The 24,813-nt window shown below is 34.8% G+C and overlaps 2 protein-coding genes across 2 annotated transcripts; one reads left to right on the top strand and one right to left on the bottom strand.

Annotated features, from left to right (window-relative positions):
* Positions 1-1,263: 1,263 nt before the first annotated feature.
* Positions 1,264-4,916, bottom strand: LOC110450510. The gene is made up of 5 exons (XM_021498062.1): positions 4,804-4,916; positions 3,061-3,552; positions 2,529-2,635; positions 2,115-2,157; positions 1,264-1,729 (listed from the first exon to the last, which is right to left on the bottom strand). Exons 2-5 carry the CDS (start codon positions 3,542-3,544, stop codon positions 1,596-1,598), a joined length of 768 nt encoding a protein of 255 aa, XP_021353737.1. The 5' UTR covers positions 3,545-3,552; positions 4,804-4,916; the 3' UTR covers positions 1,264-1,595.
* Positions 4,917-9,468: 4,552 nt separating this feature from the next.
* LOC110450464 (protein MEMO1-like) lies at positions 9,469-23,495 on the top strand. The gene is made up of 9 exons (XM_021498008.1): positions 9,469-9,576; positions 11,544-11,625; positions 12,246-12,314; positions 13,889-14,001; positions 15,119-15,230; positions 17,000-17,142; positions 17,697-17,773; positions 18,805-18,909; positions 19,393-23,495. Exons 1-9 carry the CDS (start codon positions 9,525-9,527, stop codon positions 19,543-19,545), a joined length of 906 nt encoding a protein of 301 aa, XP_021353683.1. The 5' UTR covers positions 9,469-9,524; the 3' UTR covers positions 19,546-23,495.
* Positions 23,496-24,813: the final 1,318 nt, after the last annotated feature.

Genomic DNA, 24,813 nt, shown 5'->3' with positions numbered 1-24,813 from the left:
CCGCCCAGTTTCAAATCTGCCTTTTCTGTCTAAGATCTTGGAAAAGGTTGTGTCCCGGCGTTTAGAGGTTCATCTCCGTGCAAACAATAGCCATGACAACATGCAATCGGCCTACCGCATGGGACACTCTACTGAGACGGCCCTCCTACGTGTACATAATGATATAGCTTCTGCATTGGATAACAAGTGCAGAGCGGTGCTTGTCATGCTGGACTTGTCAGCTGCATTGCTATGCCGATGACACACACATTTAAATGGTCATAAAACCACGGGACAGTTGGAATACAGTCTCAGAAAGTCTGGAAGCTTGTCTGACAGATATCAGTATCTGGATGAACGCCAACATGCTTAAGCTTAATCAGGAAAAGAATGGACCATCCTCAGTACCTACATGAGCGTGTTACCCTGTATCAGCCGTCACAATCACTGCGGTCGGAGTCAGAATCTTTGTTGCGTGTCCCAAAATCTCGTACTGTGACCTACGGAAACAGATGCTTTGGAAGGGTTTCGGCTACGTTGTGGAAAAGCTTACCATCTGCGATTAGAAAGTCAAATACCCTGACCAAGTTCAAGAGGGACATCAAAACTCACCTCTTCACGTCTGCATTTTAGAATCCTTGCAAAGACGTCATGTAAAAAAACACCCTTTTGTTTGTTCAATTATGTGCACATTGCTTGCTTAAATGTATAAAAGTGCATGAAATGAGTGGGTTTTTTTTTATTTATTTATCTTTTTTTTTTCTTTTTCTTTATTGTTGGTGGTTTTTTTCATTTTTTTTCATTTGGCGAAATGGTCACAGCCGGGATATGTCTGCAAAATATCTAATCATTGATGATGACGACTCTAGAATGGTTCTCAGTAAGGTGAGTCTTAATGAATTAAAGGCAGATCATCATTATGTTCGGAGATGAGTGATGTCTGCCTCGGTCTGGTAAACCAGTGATGTCTTCCTCGGTCTGGTAAACCAGTGATGTCTGCCTCGGTCTGGTAAACCAGTGCTGTTGCTATTGCTGTCAATGTTGTTGATGGCAATGAAAAGATAAACAGATGGACGGATTGAATAACATTTATTTTTACATTCCAACAAATGATATAAAATAGATGTTATCTCCTTTGATTTAAACATATTTTATTGCAAATAAATACTTACAAAAGAATTGGACACAGGTTTTCACAACTTATCACAGTCCTTTTCTTCAAACACATGAATGTAAACAATAACTTGATAAGTAAAATTACGTAATATATATAAATTATGTTTTTATATGGAAATGTTATCTCCATGGTGACACTGTGTTGTTTTCGTTTCATAAAATCAACACTATTTGAAGAAGAAAATAATAAGAAAAAGAAAACAAGACATCATCGAAAATGGGAAAGCTATTTTTAACATTGCGCCAAATGCTGTGGTTGACTCTACCTTGACCTTTCTAGCTGACATAAAGGTCACGTCGCAGGTGTCAATATAATTCAAAATTATTTTTCTTATTGTTTCTATAACTATTATTCAAGTCATGTTCCAATTTTCCGGCATATTGTACAAAACAGACTTTTTTTTCTTATTTTTGTTCATGACTTGTTTCTCTGGCTGTATTTATTCAAATAGAGGCTCAACTGTGGCAGTCTGTCTGACGAAGCAGCACAGGAGATTTCTACGTATCCAGTCTCTCTTGTTATTGGCTTTGGATGAACTCTTCTTTCCCCCGACTGAGGTGCTGGTGCTGCCACCTATTGGACATTGAAAATGACACATTTACGTCAAAAATATAAGTGTACTATCAAGAAAGGAAGTACAAAAACGGCTAGTTGGTCTGATAAAAAAATGTCTTAAATCAAAATTGAACTCGGGCCTTTCAATGCAAGAAAAAGGAAGTGCTAAGAAAAATCTGTATTACAAAAGGCAAGAGTGGACTTTTTGATTTTCCAATTGTATAGAAGTCAGTAGGAAAACATTCGGACCTTTCCAGAGGAGTTTATTTTTAATTTTTTTGCCGGAAAACGCCGAGTGGTTTGCCGATTGAATTTAATCAGTCGGAAAGACTCGAATATCTTTCCAATTAATTTTAATGAAGATGTCTTTTTCAAATGAGTGTCGAGTAAATAATATTCTCACCAGCTGTGGCGGCATTGATGCCCTTCGCCTCTTTCTTGTCTCTCTAAAACAAAACGTTAAAATGTAATAATTAAATGCATTCAAGTTACAAAGTAAGTAGACCTTTCGAGGAAATTTTTGTTACTCTGAACTATTTCATAAACAAAATAACAAAATTTAGATTTGAATTGATTACGAGTCCTTATTTTGTATTATGAAGCTAACAAGTTCAACTTTCCTTTCCAACTTCGTTTCACATGTAATCGAACAAGCATTTTATGTGAAATTACTGCATCTAGTGGCGATAGGGTTTGATGGTCATTCAGAAATGATATATGTATTTTTCAAGAGATTTGAGCTTTTGTTAGAATAACGAGACACTGATCAAGAATCTAATAATACTGTTTGTCTACAGAAACCAGACAGCAACCTTACCTTGAGGATCCTGTCTATCAATCGTTTCAGTACATTCTTTGTGCTGGAAGTCTTGCTCATCTGATGTTCAGTCGCCTGCTCTGTCTCGAGTCCTGCCAGTTTGTCGTCTTAAGCAACAGAGAACGAAAATGTACAGACATACGTTTAGAACGAAAATGTACAGACATGTAACTAGAACGAAAATTTGCAGATATGTATAAAGAACGAAAATTTACTGACATGTGTTTAGAACGAAATTGTACTGACATGTGTTTAGAAAGTAAATTTACAGACATGTGTTTAGAGGGTCCATTAAGATTGAAGTGATGCTTTTATCCATATAAAGCCTTATTGAGTTTAGACGATCCTATTTGTTCATAAGAGAATGCAAAAACAGTAATGAATGATTCATTTCGAAACATAAATAAAAATACTTTGTTATCATATTAATTTAAGATTATGACATTTACTCTTACAAAACCTATTTAGTTATAACTTTATAGAAATAGCACAAGCGGTATTATGGAAATTGTTATTTCTTTTTTAAAGTTACCTTTGACGGGGTCGGAGGTGACAATCTGAAGCTGATTATCCTTTCCTTTACCTTTCACACATGACTTAATTTGTGTGTCTCTTTCCTCCACGGGCTTGCTTCCTGTTGCGCCAATTGTTACTTCCGGTGTTGCGTTAACCAAGGTCTTGTTTAGGCCAAGCATTCCCTCCATCTTATTGTCAGTTGGTGAACTGTGACCTTCACGTATGGCCTCAATTGACCGTCCAATTGTCAGCCCTACAATGCTGTCTACCTCCTTATCCAATTGTCGAGTAAATCCCTTCATCTTATCATCAGTTGGCGAACTTTGACCTTCGCGTATGGCAGTGATTGACCGTCCAATGGCCAGCCCTACAATATCATGTACCCCCTGGTCAAAACCTTCGTCTATTTCCTTTTTCTCGGATTTGATTTTATCAACGGCTTTCTCTATGACGTTATTCACCAAAAGTTGTGCAATCTGTCGCAGCTGTTCATCTTCCATTGTAGAATCTGAAAAAAAAAATCATGTCTGTAAAACTTGATTCTACCACTTCTATGATTCAACAACACTTTTAGTTGGTTTATAATCTTGTACTATTGGACGATAAACCTTTTGCGTGCAGGAATTATTTTCTGACAGACCATGTATGTGCAACGTTTACAATCACAGTTTTCGGCCCATGACACGTATTTCGTTGTGATGGGGACTCGAGATATTTTCGTACCTGGCTCGGCCTATTTGAACGTTTTATTATTAACCAAAACCTGTAAAATGGAATGCAAAATGGAATTATACATTATACCCATCGAGCTCAGAAGTACCTCAGTTTTAGAAAGTAAGGTGAGTGATTTAAACACAAATTCCGTTTAAAAAAGATATGGTTGATGTGTTAAACGACCTACATTTATAACTCTGCTTAAGACAGGTATTATTGATGAGTTAAGCAGTTAGCCTGCTTTAGATAGGTATGGTTGATGGGGTAAGCAGTTAGCCCGCTTTAGACATGTATGTTTGATGCGGTTAGCAGTTAGCCCGATTAGACAGGTATGGTTGATGGCGTAAGCAGTTAGCACGCTTTAGATAGGTATGGTTGATGGGGTAAGCAGTTAGCCCGCTTTAGACAGGTATGTTTGATGGGGTTAGCAGTTAGCCCGCTTTAGATAGGTATGGTTGATGGGGTAAGCAGTTAGCCTGCTTTAGACAGGTATGTTTGATGGGGTTAGCAGTTAGCCCGCTTTAGACAGGAATGGTTGATGGTGTAAGCAGTTAGCCCGCTTTAGACAGGTATGGTTGATGAGTTAAGCAGTTAGCCCGCTTTAGACAGGTATGGTTGATGGGGTAAGCAGTTACCCCGCTTTAGACAGGTATTGTTGATGAGTTAAGCAGTAAGTCCGCTTTAGACAGGTATGGTTGATGATTTAAGCAGTAAGTAGTAAGTACGCTTTAGACAAGTATGATTGATGAGTAAACAACCTGCATTTATAACTCTGCTTTAGGCAGGTATAATTGACGAGTTTAACAGTATGTCCGTTTTATTCAGGTTTGATTGCTGAGTAAAATAAAAGCTCCGCTTTAGACAGGAATTATTAATGAGAGGAATGGTAATTCACTTAAAACATGTATGATCAATGTGTCAAACGGTAACTTCACTTTAGACAGGTACGTATCGTATGATCGATAAGTAGAAAAATACATTGCATAGAGATGGAACAAATACGTATTCCAAACAATTGGTACAAATACACGGATCATGTACATACCTATAAAAAGTCCTGTACCTAATTTGAAAGTTATCAAAACAGAGTTGTTTATCTCCTTCGATTTCGCACGTCTTCGTTAAGCTGTAGCTTCCTTCGTCGCTAGCAACAGTGACAATGACGACAGGAAATCTCGCGTGACGACTGTCTATAGTGACGTCATAGAAAGAAGTATTAATAGCGCGCGAACGATATATGCATTTTTCTAACGCGTTGCTGTGTATCTTGCTTAGAAAGTGAAGGAGTTGATGCAGTATTTTTGGAAAAGGGGTTTTGTTGTAAATTTCGAGAGAGTTGCCTCCTTTAAACTGTAGACCGCGCCTACAATATCGATGTGACATCTCGGCGCGGTCTCTTTTCATCAGACCGACAACACGTGAGTGATTTCCTCCACATTGGTACTGATTTTGGGACCTAAGAGCAATCCCCTTCTCCATGTAGAGATGGTTTTGTACAGTGTACACCACATTTCTCTACAGTTTTCAACCTCATTTATTTTAAGTGTGTCCTATATGTATATTTTGACATTGTGGAAGCTTATCATCTCATAGAGACTTGTGGAGGAATCACCCCAGGAAGTTCTGCCCTTCCTTTTATCATTAATGATTCACATGGGATCTCTAACATTAAAAGAAACGAACTAGTAATAAACATATTACCATTAAAATGTAAGTTACTCCCTATAGTATAATTGAGGGTATATACATAACTTTTTTAAATCATACATAAATTATTATTATTATAATAAACAAGTCTTCACAATAAAATATAGTGTAAAAGCTTGATACATTGTAAATAGTTGTAATCCCTGCGCAACCGCAGTCCGTTGATGGCAGGCTATTCTGCTCGCAACAAATCAAGTGAGAAGAGGAGATTTAGACGTCTTCACAAGCTCAAGCTTCCGATCGACGTTAAACAACAACATAGAAATAATTGTGTAAATAAATGAAAATGAAATAAGTAGGAGAGGACTAAGAGAACAATAACTGAGAAATAGTCGTTAAAACTTCAGTTTACATGTTTCGGGCCACTAGGCGTACTGACTACTGCTACAAACTGACATGTACGCTTGATGATATCTTTAGTATTTCCAAGGAAGTGAATACGTGTCGATTAACTTCTGGTCTCCTGTATTGAGTGCTGTTCTATGTATGTTTTCGTTTTATATGAATCTTTAGCACGCATATTGTAAATAGAGGATCTTTAGGCTGGTGTCATATCAAATTATTGAACTCGTTTAATAAATTCTATATGACATGGACATGAATGTGAGATTCTTTTTATCACATAACATTCAATATTTGAAGATTTTTTTTTCTAACACAATTATGTGTTATCGGCTGACTATATATAGGTCAAAACCAAAGAACTCCAGTCATACAAGTAGTGTTGTCGTTCCGCGCAGTACAAAGTATTTCCTTTTTAATAATGACCAGTTTTAAATGCAATCAATGAAAATAATAATGACAAAGCAAAATTAACATTTGAAATTCGTTTGATAGCAAAAACATTAAAATCTATTAGAATAAATGCAGTTACTAAAGTTTACAATTACAATACAAGGTTACAGAGGTCAAATCTGTCAAAACACTTTAACAGTTTCTTCTCAAGAACCAAGATTAACACACCAATGTTTGTGAAAAGAAATGACCTTGACCTATATTTAAGGACACAAAGGGTTTTGTTAAGACACTTAAACCGCTTCCTCCTACGAACCAAACGCTAGCTGTAAGTATGAAGCTTGCTGGCGTTGAGCACTACATACTATGGGAAATGAAACGACTGTTTATACACAAATATATATCACATTATGGATTCACAGAACAAAATATCACACAACATGAAAACACACGTGACAAAATATATCACAACGTAAAAACACACGTTACAAAAATATCTCACAGCGTTAAAAACACGTCACAAAATATATCACATGGTAAAAACACATGTGACAAAATATATATCAGCGTTAAAAACACGTAACAAAATATATCTCGGCGTAAAAACACACGTGACAAAATATTTCACAGCGTGAAAAACACGTCCCAAAACATATCACAACGTAAAAACACACGTTACAAAAATATATCACAGCGTTAAAAACACATCACATAATATATCACATGGTAAAAACACATGTGACAAAATATATATCACAGCGTTCCAGGATAGGAGTCGAAACGCCCCTTGAGAGATACCTGTGGTCCGGGCTAATGACGTCGGTGGAAATCAAGCGATTGTATAAAGGAACTTATGAAACTCGTCACGAATTTTTCATAAATCTCATATGAAATGGATCCTTTATTTATACAACTGTTAGTGATATATTGTAAACGTTTCTTTCGTCATTTAACGGATTTTTGAACGTGAGACGTTGTTTTGAGAGATGTTTATTTATATGAACCAATTAACCTCTTCGTCTGTTTCAAATGGGATATTTCAGGGATAATGCCGGACGGAACTGCAACTATTTATGCAAACATTGAAAGTCTATGCAAAGCTCACCAGAAAGCAACATCGAATCACTGAGTCTGTCCATATTTAATAAACTGCCAACCCTGGTCCAACCGATCTGACCATTTGGGTATATTGCCCCCCCCCCCCCCCTCCCCCGTTTTTGTTTTGTTTTCGAACCTTCGTAATGATCTCAATAATGACTGTATCACTGTATCATACAATGACATTTACAACAAAAGTAGACGAAGAAGTCAATCATATTATTTTTCCATTTTATGTAAGAATAGTATACATGATATATTACTTGACAAGAGACATATATGTTATCAAAATATTGTTTGAATTTTAAGTTTTTGAGTTTGATAAGCTATTATTTCGAGAATATCAATTTCTTCGGCCAGCTAAATTAGGGAATAAATACCCTCTCGAATTTCCGCAAAAACGAAAAACTGGGGAAAGCAAAAGCATTTACAATAGCTATTTCTAATAAATTATATGATTTGAAATTAATAACTTTTATCATAATAAGCAGCGATGGAAATTTACATCAAAACCATTTGTTACTGTAATTAGAAGGCAATTATGCAGGTTTTTCGCCAAAACATAAATGCTTAAGAATTAATATCGACTATTAGCTGTGGGTTCCTTTTTACACTGCACCACAGGGACCTTAGAATTTGTTACAGTTATATTTGGACCTAAACTAATCAGAGTAATATTTCAATACTTTGAACACCTTAGTTTAGATCCGAATATATAGCTGTAACAATAAAAACTGCCATTTTGCTACAGACATCTGGTACATATATCACAGGGACTGAGGATTTAGAAATTTGATTGGGAAATAAATCAATTGTACACAGAGTATTGGACATCTACAGAACAAGAACATGCTACCACATTTCACACAAAGCACACTCACCCAGACGTTTTTACATATCCAACAGTATCATAATCACTAAACATCAATATAACAACACTTATACACACACTATACCTACACATATAAATACGTACATGTAGCTAGCATCTTCGATACTCCAGTGCTGGAATATGTCATGTTCTCAGGTAAAATAAACTTGATCACTCGCTAAGATGATTCATGTCCTTTGAAGATAACAGAAGAGCATGCAACGTCCGACTTTAAAGCCAGTCAATCTTTTGATGTACATTAAATGATCAAACTTGTTTTCTCGTTTCATCCTCAAGGTGGTGCACACTGAGCCTTCGATTTTGATATGACACATTCCAGAGATGCAGAGAGCAAAGATGAGCGTAACCTCTGGAGTTTTATTTGAAAATAAAATACGTCATCAAAGTTTATCACTGGATAGAGATGTAACCCTGATGACTGGTAACCCTGGTGACTAGTAACCCTGGTGACTGGTAACCCTGTTGACTGGTCACCCTGGTGACTAGTAACCCTGGTGACTGGTAACCCTGATGACTGGTAACCTTGGTGACTGGTAACCTTGGTGACTAGTAACCCTGGTGACTGGTAACCCTGATGATATTGACTAGTAACCCTGGTGACTGGTAACCTTGGTGACTAGTAACCCTGGTGACTATAGTAACCATGGTGACTGGTAACCCTGGAATAGAAGAGAGGACTTTGACTTTAAACATATTTTATTGTCCAAATATTGGCACAAAAGGATCAGGCACAAGTTATTTCAACTTATGAAGCCGTCTCCTATTAACATAACAAATTTACAGACAAATGATGGCACAAATAATTATAAATTCAATTTTTAAAACAAGTCAATTTTTCACGGGAATAAACATATATAAGCATAAAGTTCAAAATCTTCCGCTGGATTTAATGAATTTTTGCACATGATCAAATAAGTAATAATTTTCCTCCAAAGCCAACAACTCATTTCCAAATAATAGTAGTTTTAAACTTATTTGTGTATTTAAATTACTTAAAACTTGAAACATGTCAGTACGAACAGTTGCATAACGTTGGCACTCAAAAAAGAAGTGATATGCGTTTTCACAATGATGTAAACAATTTGGACAGTGTGAGTCAGTAACTAAGTTTGCAAGGAATAGGTCATCTTTAAGAGAACTGCATTTATGTCTTAACCTGGTATGTATAATATTTAGTTTTCTTTCGCCATACTTATAATAGCAAGGTTGACTAGTAGGAATATTTTGGGATAGAGCGAATTTAAAGGAGGGAAGAGGTAGAGACTTTATACNTTGACAAATAGACTTCTGAATCCCCAAGTTCCTGTCAAAATATCACCAAAATAGGTTCGAATATGGCCAAGGTTCGCCAGGCAACACATGCTGGAAGTTGGTATTCTGGTGATGGTAAGTTTACGATGGTTAACGTATTGTAAGGACAGTGAGATATGCCTGGCTGAAAAAAAGAGACCTTTTTGCACGATTGTTATTATGAACAGCTGATCCATCTGGAGTCCGAAGGGAATCTCGTGAACAGAACACAACAAACAAATGCTTGTAATAGCTTTGTAGCTATACCTTTTTTCTGTATGAGTGGAAAGTCTGTCTTCTCAGTATATTTACGTATTTCTTTAACGAATGCAATTAAAATATAGATCTACTTGGTAATAAAACAAAATAACTGCATCCAGTCCACTAGCATGAGTCATGATCCTTTCATGAAGATGTAAATCTATAAATAGAAACACACATACTATATATTTATCTATATATCTTTTGTTAATACAACTTTGTAGAAATGGACACTATTGTAAATACTATTCATCTATGGTATAGAAAGGAAATTGAATGAGTAGTTTGATAGTTACATAATATGAATGAAAGAAAGATAAATGGTCACATTGTCCAGGTCAGCTGCAATTAGATGTGATCTTAAGTATATCATTATTGGTCCAGTTTATATATTTATTGAATCCAGTTTTGGTAATATTTGATCTCATAATTATGGGAATTGTTGTATGTATATACCAAAGTTTCTTGACACCATCAGTTTTTGGGTATACGTTTATAAACACTTTTACTTGTGTCTCTGAACAGTATTCAAGTAATGAGACAAAAGTAACTAAGTTTAACAGCATTCACATGGTTATGGGCTTGTATTGTTTTGGTTGCTATATTCTGCAGCACCATAAAATGCCTTAAAGTATGATATCCTTTCTTTGGATCTGCTGCTAACCTTACTGAGTGCCCAGATAGTGCATGGGATGTTTTCGCAATTTGTTAAAAGATTTTTTCTTCTGATACATTATGTACCCTTTCAACTAATTATAACACCATACAAAATTTCAAGTACAAAGTACAGAAATAAGTCTATCTAGTTATGCAATTCAAGGGAAGTAACTCATGAAAAAATCAGTAGAAATAATGTTATCAGGATCTGTGATGATTATGAGGACGCAATTCTTCTTAAGAGCTATTTATCATTCTCAATTGTCATGAATTTAATGTTCAATTCTTATATCGGTCATTAGGCAGATGGTAATTCAGGTTTGTTCTGTGTCTTTGAGGAGGGTGGATTTGTTTTTCTCGCACCTCAGACAGAGATATCCCACGTCATACCCCATGTTAGATTTTCTATCTCGTCCGATCTGTCTTGTACCTTTATGTACATTTCGTGGAATTCTAACACTGCAATGTATTCATCTGCGTCAACTGCTTGAAATTGACAATTTGCATTATATATGTTCTGTTTTGTCGTTCTATGTATTGTTTTAATGTTGTTAGATATTTGATGTTGTAGATAAGATATAATCTACACTGAAATACGTTGTCATCTATGTAAGGACAGACTACAGTTTTACTCGGAAGCGTTGAAATGTAGCTTAAGTAGTGAACAGGTCATTATCATTTAAGGCCCAAGGCAGGATACTTGTAGATTTTAGTAAAATTTACTAGTTTTTTTCAAATTAAAAGGTGCCAGATAAAAAACCAATTACCTGTAACTGAGCAAGATCGGATTATCTCGGGCTAAGATTCTGTAACATCCCAACCTCGGTTGGGATTTTGTTACATAATCTTAACCCTTAGAATATTAATTAACACATCAGCGCCGGCGGTATGTTCCCCAGGGAGTGGAGAAAGATATTGACTAGAGAAAGATATTGACTGGTTGCAAAAGGCCCTATAACCATGGATAATAATTTGTGAACCACTTTGAGACGACCTAGGTAAAGCAGTTTATAAGAACCTCAAACTATTATTATTATTGAATACCCAGTCTATGTTATAGCCTGAAAATATTTCAATATGTCAAAAATGCAGCTACGTGATAAAATATCTTGTAACTAATTTATCTGGTATCTTTTTATTTACAGGAGGAGAATTAAACTCTCAACTCACAAAGTGGCTGTCAAAGGCTCCTGTGTGCCAAGCTCCTGCCCGAGCCATCATAGCCCCGTAAGTACAATCAACACTGTCAAATTCATTAGAATAGTCTCTTTAACCTATAGAAGCCTCTTATCCTGTTTATGATAACTGTAACTGTAACTAGGTAATGTAAATGAAAGGCCATAATATTAAAAAGTCGAGCAGAGCTTTCATTTGACTCATAGTATTTCGCAATTTCAGAAGTCAATTAACTTTTTATAATTACCTAAACTTTGGAGAGTCAAAACACACGTCATATAGCTATGTAGACAGGTCCTTTGGAGAGTCAAAACACACGTCATATAGCTATGTAGACAGGTCCTTTCAAACTCAAGAGTCAAATTGTAGTCAATTTTGGAGAATCGGAAACAAAATTTCAAGGGTCTACTTTCTAGGGCCCTGAATATAGTCTGAATTTATATTTCATCAGTTAATATAACTCATTCACCCCTTAAGACACATTTGAACTCTTCCAATTCAAAGGTTGGAATAGTTCGTTATGAAATTTCAGGGGTGAATGAGTTAAAAAAAATATATGGTGACACGGGTACTGTTTAACTTGGGGTAAATCAACCTCAGGAAGTTTAATCACATATGAACTGGCTCAATGTTATTAAAATAAAGTTTAAATTAATTGTGTGTATTTACAGCCATGCTGGTTACTACTACTGTGGAGCGTGTGGTGCCCATGCCTACAAACAGATGGATCCATCCCGTGTGTAAGTAGATATATCGCTCACTGTTCATCTTTTTTTGATTGTACTACATATAGAGGTTATCAGTTTGTGAGAACTTGGTGTTCCAGTCATATTTGTGTTGTTATATACCTCTCAATAATAATCAGTCAAATGCATGCGTATATAGTAAAATGGTGATGCGTAGCGGCTCAAAATTCATGCGTAATGACGCTGAAACAGCATGGGGATCCGGAGAACACTGGGATATTTCGGCAGGGATGAAATTTTTGTGATTTCGCAGGTCAACAACATCATCACGCAAAATATGGTCCACAGATTAATATGACAAGGGTTAAAATGAGCCACGATAATAAACTTCATAACAATAATGTCGTCATGAAATAGCGCGCATGTGATTGTGATGATTCATATTATTAAGAGTAATTATGTTTGAAGATAGGTTGTATCACACGTCTCATAGTTTATTGATGTTTTATTGAAAAATAGATTTTCTTGTTGTCGGTAAATATGCTGCAATAAAGCGTGTTTATTTGTTTATTTGACACTTAATATGCCGAGGGCCCAGTCTCTGTACTAAGACACTGCAAAAATTGAGTTCCTTCACATGTCTAGATAGCGAAATTATAATCCAGGTAAATTAAATTTTCTAAGTTTGAGTGAAAATTGTGAAAATTTAAGCCTGCATAAATAACCCATTATATGATATTATAAATATGTGTTGCTATTCATCAGAATGAAGAGTTGCAGAGGAATATTTTCGCTATATTCGCACTTTGACTAATATTCACAAATTCTAAACACCAGCAAAAATTATCGAAAATTTAAACCACTTTTACTGACCTTATCACAACATGGTGAAAATATTTATAACCCAACGCTGTTATGCAAGCTTAAATGAACTCAAATCAGATTATCACCGGACAACTGGACAGGACAGTCCCTGTAAAAAACAACACGTGCATATAAATGGCCACATTATATTTATGTGTGCACAGTAACTGATTACAGTTAATTACTCCTACAAAGGTACATACTCATAAACATTTGATTTTCTTTCGAGTGAAGTCACTGGCGGATGATGACGCCCGGGATCAGTGTTTTCAAACGGTTTATCTGTATTTCACAGGTTTTAAAAATTTAACCCCCACGAATATGCACTGAATACGAAATCGCAAAATATTGACCCTGCATATTTATAGCGCTATACAGTACCTGTATATCTTTTGCTATACTCAGAAATAGTCCTGTTAGGATTTACAATTAGTGTGAACACGCTGTAAGTAGCTATCGTAAAACTAAGATTTCAGTTAAACAACTTTGAATATTCCAACTAATTAATGTATAATTCCTTTGATTATGGCAACTTAAACTCTGTTGATTAACCTGTGTATATTTGTCTCTGTATATATACAGGTAAAACCTATTTCACCTTGATGTTAAAGTAGAGTCATCTTGTATCTATGCATAGAAACCTGATGGCCCTGATACAGCTTGTGAGATTTTGTCCAATTTGATGTAAAATTTGATGAAAAATTCAGCAGCATTGACCGTTGATATATAAAGTTACATGTTTGTTCTGCTTTTTGATCTCCCAGGCGTCGTGTGTTTATTCTCGGGCCGTCCCATCATGTGCGTCTGTCTGGATGTGCGCTGACAGCCACAGAGATTTATTCAACCCCTCTGTACGACCTCACAGTGGACCAGCAAAGTATGTTGTGCTTATTAATTGTACGTCATGAGTTTTTTGTTGCATTTGCGAAAAGAAAAAAACATCAGTAGAATATTTTATTTATGTAGAAATATCAACAAATAGAAATGATTTCAGCATTTACTGTACACATGCTGTAATTAATCAATTCATTTATGAACTGTGCTTCCATTCAGCATGATTCAAAGTGCTATCTGTTTAGTAGTCATTTACAGACCTCATTTGAAATATATCCGTGTGCTTTTTTAGTCAATCCTTGGCTATTTGAAAAAGACCATCCAGCATTATTTTTTAATGCCATTATAGAAGAACAATGTAGAGAAAAGATCTGATAAAGGAGTATTCTAAATAAAGAGACCTAATAATTGTGTAAACTCATTTTCCATCACCCTTGAATTAATGATGACTTCAGCCTTCTACGAACATGTTTATATACAATGTAGTTATAGCAGTGCTGCTTTAAGGCTTGTACCATTGCCAAAAACTGAAACTTTGTATTTGAAACATTTTTTTTTCTGGCACGACTATAGCTTTGATAAATAACTTCTCGAAGAAACTTATAGTTTGTGGGACTTTTATGAAAAGGTGATGAAATTAACAAAATATTGTTGAAAACTTTCACCCATGAAATTTCATAATGAAGTATTCCAACCTTTGATTTGGAAGAGTTCAATAGTGTCTTCAGGGGTGAATGAGTTAACATTGATCTAAGTGTAAAAAAAAGATGTGGGGCTAGACCTGGATTAGAACACGGAATATCAGACTGCTAAACTATCGCTCTAACGTACCTAATCAAGCTTTTTGATCGATGGAAGTGTGCTTGATTGACGGAAGTGTCCTTGCCCAATTGTTCTATAATTGTATCTGAAAAAAGTTAGGGGAATGTAATTGCATATAGGAAAAACCACAACGCAGCAAGACATGGATCCTAAATGTATGTGGAAAAATCTATCACTGAGCACGTTTTAACCCTTTCACCACTGTGGACCATAATGGACTCACCCAGATCAATGTATGGTAGATTCTACTAAAGTCACATAGGGGTGAAAGGGTTAAAGCCAGAAACCAAAACAACTACGGTTTACGTTGTCATTGTTTCCATATTTGTATCTTTCAGTTAACCAAGAACTCAACGCAACTGGGAAATTTGAAACCATGAAGATTTCTACAGATGAGGATGAACACAGTATAGAAATGCATTTACCTTACATAGCCAAAGTTATGGAAGCGTAAGTACTGAAAAGCACCTATTGAGATTTACAAAATGTTTAAAGTCATTGAAACTAAACCGTTTTTAGCCCGCTCATCTGGAGAATAACCCCAGGAGGGGGGTTCTCATGTTGTCACCTTGGCGTTTTTAATGTCATCTTTTTGTTCCTACTGCTGTCAGAATTGATGGTCTGGGATGTTTTTTATATGAGAAGTTGATGTGTTTGTGTGTTTGTGTTATTACATTTCAAAACAGCTAAGTTTAGGATGTAATGATTTCATTTTCATTGATCTTTAAGCAAATCATGTACAGTAGTAGCCTTAGTTTTCTCTGGCCCTGTCACCAGACTTAGATATTTTGACATATAGATGTCTGGTGTGGGGCCAGAGCGCACTGCTATATGAAAACGTGGAATTCTCCGACACCGCTTGGTATCCAGGAGTGACTAATCAACAAAAAGATGAGGTCTGGAAATCTGCTAAACAAGAATTACATATCCTGTTTTCTGGATCAGTATGGTTTGTTGATTAGTCACTCCATGACCTACAAAAATGATGTTCGCTCAGGTGGGAAATTTAAAACGATTGAAAATCGAGGACTCTAGTGATGGAATTTCGGCAGCTTTTTCGTGATAGTAAGAGCTGATTTGGATCAATAAATAATTCATTTAACGATATATGTGAGGTATGTGTTGTGTGTCATAGTAGATTTTTGTTGTCAGCACCTCATAACTCTCTGATACCAAACGATGTCGGACAATTCCACGTTTTCATATAGCAGTGCGCTCTGGCTCCACACCTAACATCTATGTCAAAATGTCTAAGTCTGGTGTCAGGGCCAGAGAAAACTCAGGCTAGTACAACAGCATTACCGGTATATTTGTAGAAAGTAGCAGGGAGTTTTAAACAGGGTTTGAAATACAGTAAAACCTTGTTATACTACCACCATTTGTCCAGGGAAGTTTTGGCATTATGAAGGATGTGGCAATAGATTGAAGGAAGTGTATAAAGAAATTATTAAGAATAAAAGAGAAACAGAAATATGATGGCGGTAAACGAGGTGGCAAATGAAACGAGGGGCATTATATTGAGGTTTTACTTTAATATAATTTTCTGCAAAAAAGGTGATATTTGAAACGATCAGCAGTCATGTTTTGTAAAATAGCTGAAAGGTTTGATTAGTGTCATTTGCCAATTAAAATGACTTTTGTTAATACTTTTAATGTATTTTTATATGCCCGTCAAATTTCACGGAAGTATTATGCATGGTATGGGGTTGTCTGGCCGGCTGGCGTAAACTTTCGTTTGTCTGGCAAACTTCTCCTACATTTTTCGACCAATCTCTTTGAAACTTGGTATACATTATAATCATGATATGAAGTTGTGTCTCCCTTAAAAGAATTTTGATTCAACAGTTTTTCCAAAAGTTATTGCCCTTTGTTTATTTCAGTCTTTGATTTTTGTCTGGCAATCTCCTCCTAAATTTTTCAACGGATCTCTTTGAAACTTGGTATACATTATAATCATGATATGAAGATTGTCTCCCTTAAAAGAATTTTGATAGGACGATTTTTGCAAAAGTTATTGCCCTTTGTTCATTTCAGTATTTGTCCGGAGATTTTCTCCTACATTTCTTATATAGCATGTTAGAATGATGCAGATCTTATTTCCATTTAAGAAAGTAAATAACTCTATATGGCATTCGACGGGCGTATATTGTTGCGCCCCACGGTACGTATACTCTTATTTCATTTGAAGCGTGACAGATATTGTAAATTGGTATTTTCAGCCGACAAGGACAGTTCACTATCATTCCGGTTCTGGTTGGATCTCTGACGACAGAGAAAGAACAGGAATATGGGGCCCTGTTCAGCAGATATCTGGCAGATCCAACCAATTTCTTTGTGATATCTTCAGACTTTTGTCATTGGGGTAAATAATTGTGATATATATACAATATTTTGTTTTTGAATTTCAGTAACAAACACTTAACATAAATTAGCAGTAACTTAAATGAAATGTATGTGTGTTGATTGATAATTGTGACATTACACATGTGACATACAAAACATCAGAATATTGCTGCCGTAAGTAATTTTAGCTTTACAAAAATCCACAATGTTCATTTACATGTACATTGAAAGTAACTGTAAATTTTCTATAGACAATAAAATACAGAAAAAAAGAAATTCCTTTGCCATGTCAGTTTTCCATAGACCCATTCTGTAGTCCAGTACATGGATATGTATGACTCTGGTTGATGAAAATAAAGTGACAAAAAAGAAAATATGATTAATTTTTGAAAAGCACTTCTCTGTATGAAGTTGTATGACACTTTCAATATACAAATGTTTTTCAAAAAAATAATGTTATTTTTGTCAATAACAATGGCAATTGCTAGCAAAACCGTTCAATACTTTACTATGTTTGCAAATTGTTTAGTTAATATTTTTTTAGGTTGAATTGCATATGATGTACTTTTGCAGGTCAGAGGTTCCATTTTGTTTCGTACGACCAGCAACACGGGGAAATTTGGGAATCCATCAAGGCTTTAGATAGCATGGTAAGAACCTTTTGTAAGGTATACAGCTAGTAGCTTGATTGAGACATGATGGCGCTGAAGAATATTTTTGACAAGATTCTTCTTTGGAGCATTTATAATTAGCTTCCTTTGTTTCATAATGCACAAAAGCCCAGTAGTTTAGGCTGTGACCATCTTAGATCACGAGTTGTCCATCACTGGGTCGCGGGTTCGAGGCCTGCATGGGGCAGTCACAACCTACAGGCTGTAGGTAGGTTAATGTTTTCTCCAGGCAATAAGGTTTTCCTCCACCACCTAAACCTGGCACGTCCTTAATGACAATAGCTAGCGCTGTTAACAAGATGTAAAGCACAAACTAACTTAACCATCTAAATGCAATATTTAGGTCAAATTAATTGTGAATTTTGTTTCATACCCCGATACTTATATTTTAAAGCCTTGATGAGTCGCCATCTATAGTTTAAAAAATGGTAAGTCTTTGTCAGAAGACCTGTTTTGGTTATACCAGAAATAACCAGATGACGTCATGGTCGAGGCTTTTATGCCCTAGCAACCCATATAGCTAATGTTATTTTCTTCCCTGTGGCTGTTTCATTCTGTACTGGAATGACTGCTCTTGTGTGCAAGGCAGTTACAGAGGAAGCTGAGATGAATATTAATAACAATGTCAAACTCATTTCAATTACCAAAACAAGTCTACAGTATCACATTATTATGGATCATGATAAGTGCTGACATTACACATGTAGAACACACAGTCACTCTACTTCCGCTTTACATTAGAAATACATTATAGATTGTAACAGTAGATTATGTAAGAAATTGTTTACACTTATTAAACTTTAGAAGACACCACCACCGCCTTCCTGTCCCACCCATATGTCTGAATTAGCTCGTAGTCAAAATAGCATACAACTGAAGCAGAACATACTGTTCCATGAAATGGAATTTGTTTTCTTCAAAATTACTAAATACACAACTTACTTGTAAGTATTGCTTTGCAAGTCAGTACTGAAATTGTGTTTTTTTCAGAACTGTCTTTGTAATTACAGGGTATGGAGGTAATAGAAAAGATGGATGCTGAAAAGTTCACAGACTATCTCAAGAAATACCAGAATACTATATGTGGGCGCTTCCCCATAGGTGTACTACTAAATGTAAGTTGCAAGGTCCAATCATTTTCTGATTAAGAATCCCTGTACCATTGCCAAAAAATGAAACAAACGCATTTGAAACTTATTTTTCCGACTTTGATAATTCATTTTTGAAAAGAAAAGTATACATTGTGGGATTTTAATAAAGACGTAATGGAGATAAAATAAACAAAATAGAATCAACAATCGTGTTCCAAGTATAAAATATTCTGCAGAGCCAGACCAGAATTTGACACTGCACTGCAGATTATTATATGTACCATTGCTGAAACCTTGAATTAAGGTACCTGGGCAATGGCAGTGTGCAATCCCAAATCTGCTACAGTTATATCCAAATGAAAGTTAAAGGGAGGTTACTGTATATACAGTGGGACTGGGATCCTTAAGGGAAGATTGAATTTCCTGTGGCCTACATCTGCAATTATTGATTATACCTAATGTTGTAATTTGGTTTTTTAATCTGTATTATATTTTTTTTCATTCCAGGCTATGAATGCTATTCAAAGGAATGGAAATGGATTTAAAATGTCTTTCAAGTTTGTCAAGTACGAGCAGTCGAGCAAGTGTAAAACCATGCGCGATTCGTCCGTTAGTTACGCCTCTGGTGCTCTGGTTATACAGGATTCAAATCATCATTAATGTATGATTAGGAGGATGTAGCTGGATCTTAGGAGCATTTGCGATGTACTATGTACGACCTGTTGTGAGGATAATAGTGATGACTTATATATATATATATAAATCAAGTTCATAGCTAGATAATTATAAATGTGTAGTTGTGCTAATTTTTGCAAGGCATTTATTTGTGTGATTTTTCAAACACATAACAGCTCTGAAATACATGTAATAAAGGACCTATCTGATAGTTTTGCATTTATGGGGAAATTAAACAATTTTCCAATATTAGAGACAAGGTTTATTGCTGATGTCCAATTGTCATAGTTCCCAATCTTAAAAGTATCAAATAGATATACTAAAAATTACTCATTCACTTCTGAAATTGTATCATGAACTTTTCCAACCTTTGCATTTGAAGAGTTCAAATGTGTCTTGGGGGGNGAGTTAATTGTCTAGGCTTTCACCCCTTATGCATCTAATGGGTGTACTTATTGACAAGACCAGTATAAAAATTGCAAAAAAGAATTAAATTGATTGAATAACAACGAAACACAATCTAAATTTAAAGTCTGTTTAACAAGCTGTACCTAACTCCTATGTTACCTTTTTGGTGGTTCACAAAATTAAACCCTTGCAATTATATGCCAGGTACAAATTTGTAAATATTGATATCCGCAAAAATGAGCAGATATACAGCAGATATACAGATATACAGCAGATATACAGCAGATAGCATGATGACTTATACATTAGAAAAGCTGTTTATTGATAAGGTCAAGTTGTTTTCTGTCCTGTATCTTTAATTCTGAGATATACATTTTCAGAATTTTGACAACTGAACTTAATTATTAGCTGGTGTGAGAACTGACACTGAAAGAATGCTTATTAAAGTTCGCCACTTGAGAATAACAGGAGTGAACCTTGATACTTGTGATAACTATATATGAATTGTCCAGTTACTAAGGCTTAAACCTCTTGTGATTGACTCTTACTCTGTTTGCACAATTATTTAAATGGTATTCGGTGTGGATGGAAACTACTGCAAGGTTATGGCTGATGATGAATATATCCACCAGATGTCAAGCTTCTGAAGCAAAGATACTTGTGATAGCTGACTAGTGTGAACAGATGCTGGGGACCGACTTTCAGGTGGACCGACGCTGCATTACCAAGTCTTGTGATAAACAATGATGACCTACAATGAAGGACATCTGCGACCACCAATACTACGAAGTGATGTGTAGATATCGTGCTTTTCTTGAACTACTCAATAAGCAAAGTTTAAACGATCAGATTGTGATGGATCTAAATTCAACCATATTGACGATGTGATAGTATCATACCTTCATACTTAAGACCCTTTATACCTGTTAAAAAGAGATTCACGAATAGTTTTTAGTTGAAAAAGCAAGGTTTTTAATAATTTTGAGACAATCTTAATTGGCTTATGCTGTATGTTAGAGTTGCTAATGGTCGTTGGTAAAAAGTTCATGAAGAAGCGTCCAGATATATGTGTGAACGAAACAAAAACAGGCGTAATTTTGAAATCATGATATAAATGAAATTTGCTGAAAAGTAAACATCTTTCATAGAAACAAGGCCTATGAATATGTAGGAGAAGATATATTGGACCCCATTATCAATTTTTTAAAATTTTCCCCCCTCACTGCTTTCCTCATATTCGTGTAATGATTTTCGACACAACCACCAGTATATTGTGAATGAAAATGCCATCCAATACATTATGTCTTGATAAGCTCAACGACAAATATTGAAGTAGATACACTTGACTGCCGAAAATGACCAACAACGCAGTGTTTTGTTGTCACAGACATCTATACTGTGAAATCAGATTTTTTTGTGGAGCCTAAATTTGGTGGTTTCCAACAAAACTACAATTTCGTTGGGACATAAATTTGTTGATTACGAGTACCAACTCACATGGAGAATCGGTTTGAGTCAAATTTATAATGAGTTTATGGGCCTATGTATTCCTGGATGAAGATGAAATCAACAAAATTAAAAACCTCACGAAAATTAGTGATTTTACAGTAGAGTATATGCATGTTACAAAGAGACTCTATCATTCTTTATGTTCTATATTTAATATAGCTACTACAGACTTTTGTGATCTGTGATTCATTAATGACGTTTGTTGTTATGGTGAGATGTATTGTTCAAGCTTTTTGTGAGAAACCTAATGTGATCCTAAAAAATTATATATATATATATATTGAAAATGTAAGATGCTTCTCTCATTCCTGTGCATGTATGACAACTATCCCGGGTAAGAAACGAGTGTAAGAAATGTCTTTCACTGAATGTAATGTGCGTGACATCACAATTTGACAATCACACGATGAAGTGAAATCAGGAACGTTCTGATGTCGCGATATGGAAGTTACAACGCGTATCTGTGGTTTCTGTGATTGGAATGTTAGAGAAAAATACTCTTTAGTGCCCAGGAGTGTAGGATAGGGAAATTCCACCCTGACGAACCTAAAATTGGTGCAAAAACCTTTTGTAAGCCTTCGCCGCCCCCCCCCCATCACTGTGATTATAAAATTGTGAAATTTTTTCTGAAAGATTTCACAAAAAGAAACATACTTATTCTTACTTGCATTCGCATAAACATTTAAAAAAAATACAAGAAACAACTATCACAGTTCATCAAATAGAAAGATATGTACTGATTTTTTTTCTACCTTTTTTCTGTTTTAACCGATGTAAGAAACAGCATAAAAACCTGATGGTATGATTCAGACTAGTTACATGGCTTGGATAAAGGACTTCTTTTGTTAAATAAACTGTTATAATTATAGACATCTGCTTATGCAATGCCATTTTTTAATATAAGAAAATTGCAAAAATTGGCTGCTGAAAGCTTTTGATTACTTAATTAAATGATAATTTTAGCCAGTTACTTGTGAAAACTTAATGAACTTTAGTAGTTCCTTTTGATATTTTGGCAGTCTGCCTCAGGAACATCCATATTTGTGATTCTTTTTTCGGTATGGTATAAATATATGTGTGTATTTTGCCAAGTATGATATTACATACATGATCTACCACAATTTAGTTCAGATGAATAATGCTAATAATGTCTTTTCTAAAGTGAAGTTAAGTTAGTCACTGTGACCTATATTTTGATCTTTGACCTAAATTAAAATTACAAAATATGTGAGATACAGCTTATCCAAAGCCTTCCCCCACATACTTTGACACGCTACATATGTATCATCAAACTTGATATGCTGAATTCCTTAGGAAAACAGTGTCACCTAGGTCGGTTATGATCTTAACGTCCTGCATTTCCTTGTTAATGGAGTCAATATTTAAGCGATGGGAGATGTTCGAAACATGTTGCAATCTTGGTACCTTTGTTTTTTTGACAGTTAACAGATTGCTGAAAATGGCAGACATAAACAGACATATTTTCGTGCACCAGTACAAAGTTATATAATTACTCTTAACAAAAATTAGCGCTATAGCTTGTGTATAACGTATAGGAATACAGCGATTTTATCATAATTTAGCGTTTTTCTAATTAGCGAAAGAAGCATTAAAATATTGTAACAGCAAAAGTACAGGAAATTTAACAATAACTCAGAGCAGCTTTGCAAGTACGTAATATTAGTGAAACGTTGTTCTTAGTTTATTATACTAAAGTAGATCAATGTTTATAATAAAGTATATCATTGTTTATACCAAAGTATATCATTGTTTATACTAAAGTATATCATTGTTTATACTAAAGTAGATCATTGTTAATACTAAAGTATATCATTGTTTATACCAAAGTATATCATTGTTTATACTAAAGTATATCATTGTTTATACTAAAGTATATCATTGTTTATACAAAAGTCTATCATTGTTTATACTAAAGTAGATCATTGATTATACTAAAGTATATCATTGTTTATACCAAAGTATTTCATTGTTTATAATAAAGTATATCATTGTTTATACCGAAGTATATCATTGTTTATCCTAAAGTATATCATTGTTTATACTATAGTATAAACAATTATATTCTTTATTATAAACAATGATCTACTTTAGTATAAACAATGATCTACTTTAGTATAAACAATGATGTACTTTAGTATAAACAATGATCTACTTTAGTATAAACAATGATATACTAAAGTAGATCATTGTTTATAATAAAGTATATCATTGTTTATACTAAAGTAGATCATTGTTTATAATAAAGTATATCATTGTTTATACTAAAGTATATCATTGTTTAAAATTAAACTAAATACATTTCAAGAGGTTTTAGGTCGACTGTAACTGGTACAATGTAGATGTAGATAATTGACATCATTGTTATGGTTTGTGTTTGCGCGTGTGTGTGTAAGAGTCCGCTTACCACTCTTATAGCACAGCCTGTGTGAAAGACAATACTTTCCTCACTATGGACTCAATGCTGTGTACTTTTGTAAAATCTCATTTTGACGTATTGTTTACGTTTTTAATTGACGCATTTAATGCACGTTACTATGCCATCCCATGTGACATTTGATTCATAGATAGTTTATCTTACGATTTAATATGTTGTCTAAAATTTGAATGATATATTTAGTCTGAACAACTTTTGTTTTTAAAACAACGCTTGCATTTTCTCTAAATGCTTATTACATGCGTTATTGTATGCCATATTTGGTAAATGAATCGATTGAGACATGCATATGTCATATCTATTTTAATGAGGGAGTGTTTGATGCCATCCATGAGTATTTCGCCTAATGTTCGGTAAATGAGTTCAATAATTTGACAAATACTACACTCTGATGATTGAATAACTTATTTTTTTTATTTTTTTTCGTGAGTGAGAGGTGATGTAATTGTTCCCTAATCACATAAATCATGCTATTGGAGAAAGCCTACAAAATACATTTCTGAAGAAGATCAGGATTACAGTTGTTCTATGCAATTGACTCTTGCTCAAAGTTTGTATGTTCTATGAAAATTCTTCTATAATAAGTATTCCTCTGAACAATTTGTAGAAGTATAAATAATACCAAACTAATTTCTCTTTTCCTTGGTATTCAACGTTTGCTTTCGATTGATTAAAATGGTGATCTTCCTAGCGACGATTCAATATTTGGATGATAATTAATTTTTCATTATCCAGAAAAATTTTCAGCTTGGAAATCAATGAGTTTTATTCATAGTATGAATTAATCTTATTAACTATACGTGTAGCGGTGTGATAACAATATGTGATTTTAACATCTGTTTAAACACCGTACTCCTTCCTCATATATAGACGCTATATGT

This window comes from Mizuhopecten yessoensis, unplaced genomic scaffold, assembly GCF_002113885.1.
Source record: "Mizuhopecten yessoensis strain PY_sf001 unplaced genomic scaffold, ASM211388v2 scaffold5229, whole genome shotgun sequence".
Classification (NCBI taxonomy): domain Eukaryota; kingdom Metazoa; phylum Mollusca; class Bivalvia; order Pectinida; family Pectinidae; genus Mizuhopecten; species Mizuhopecten yessoensis.
Note: the sequence above shows the minus strand (reverse complement) of the source record. Positions and strands in the feature narration are given on the sequence as shown.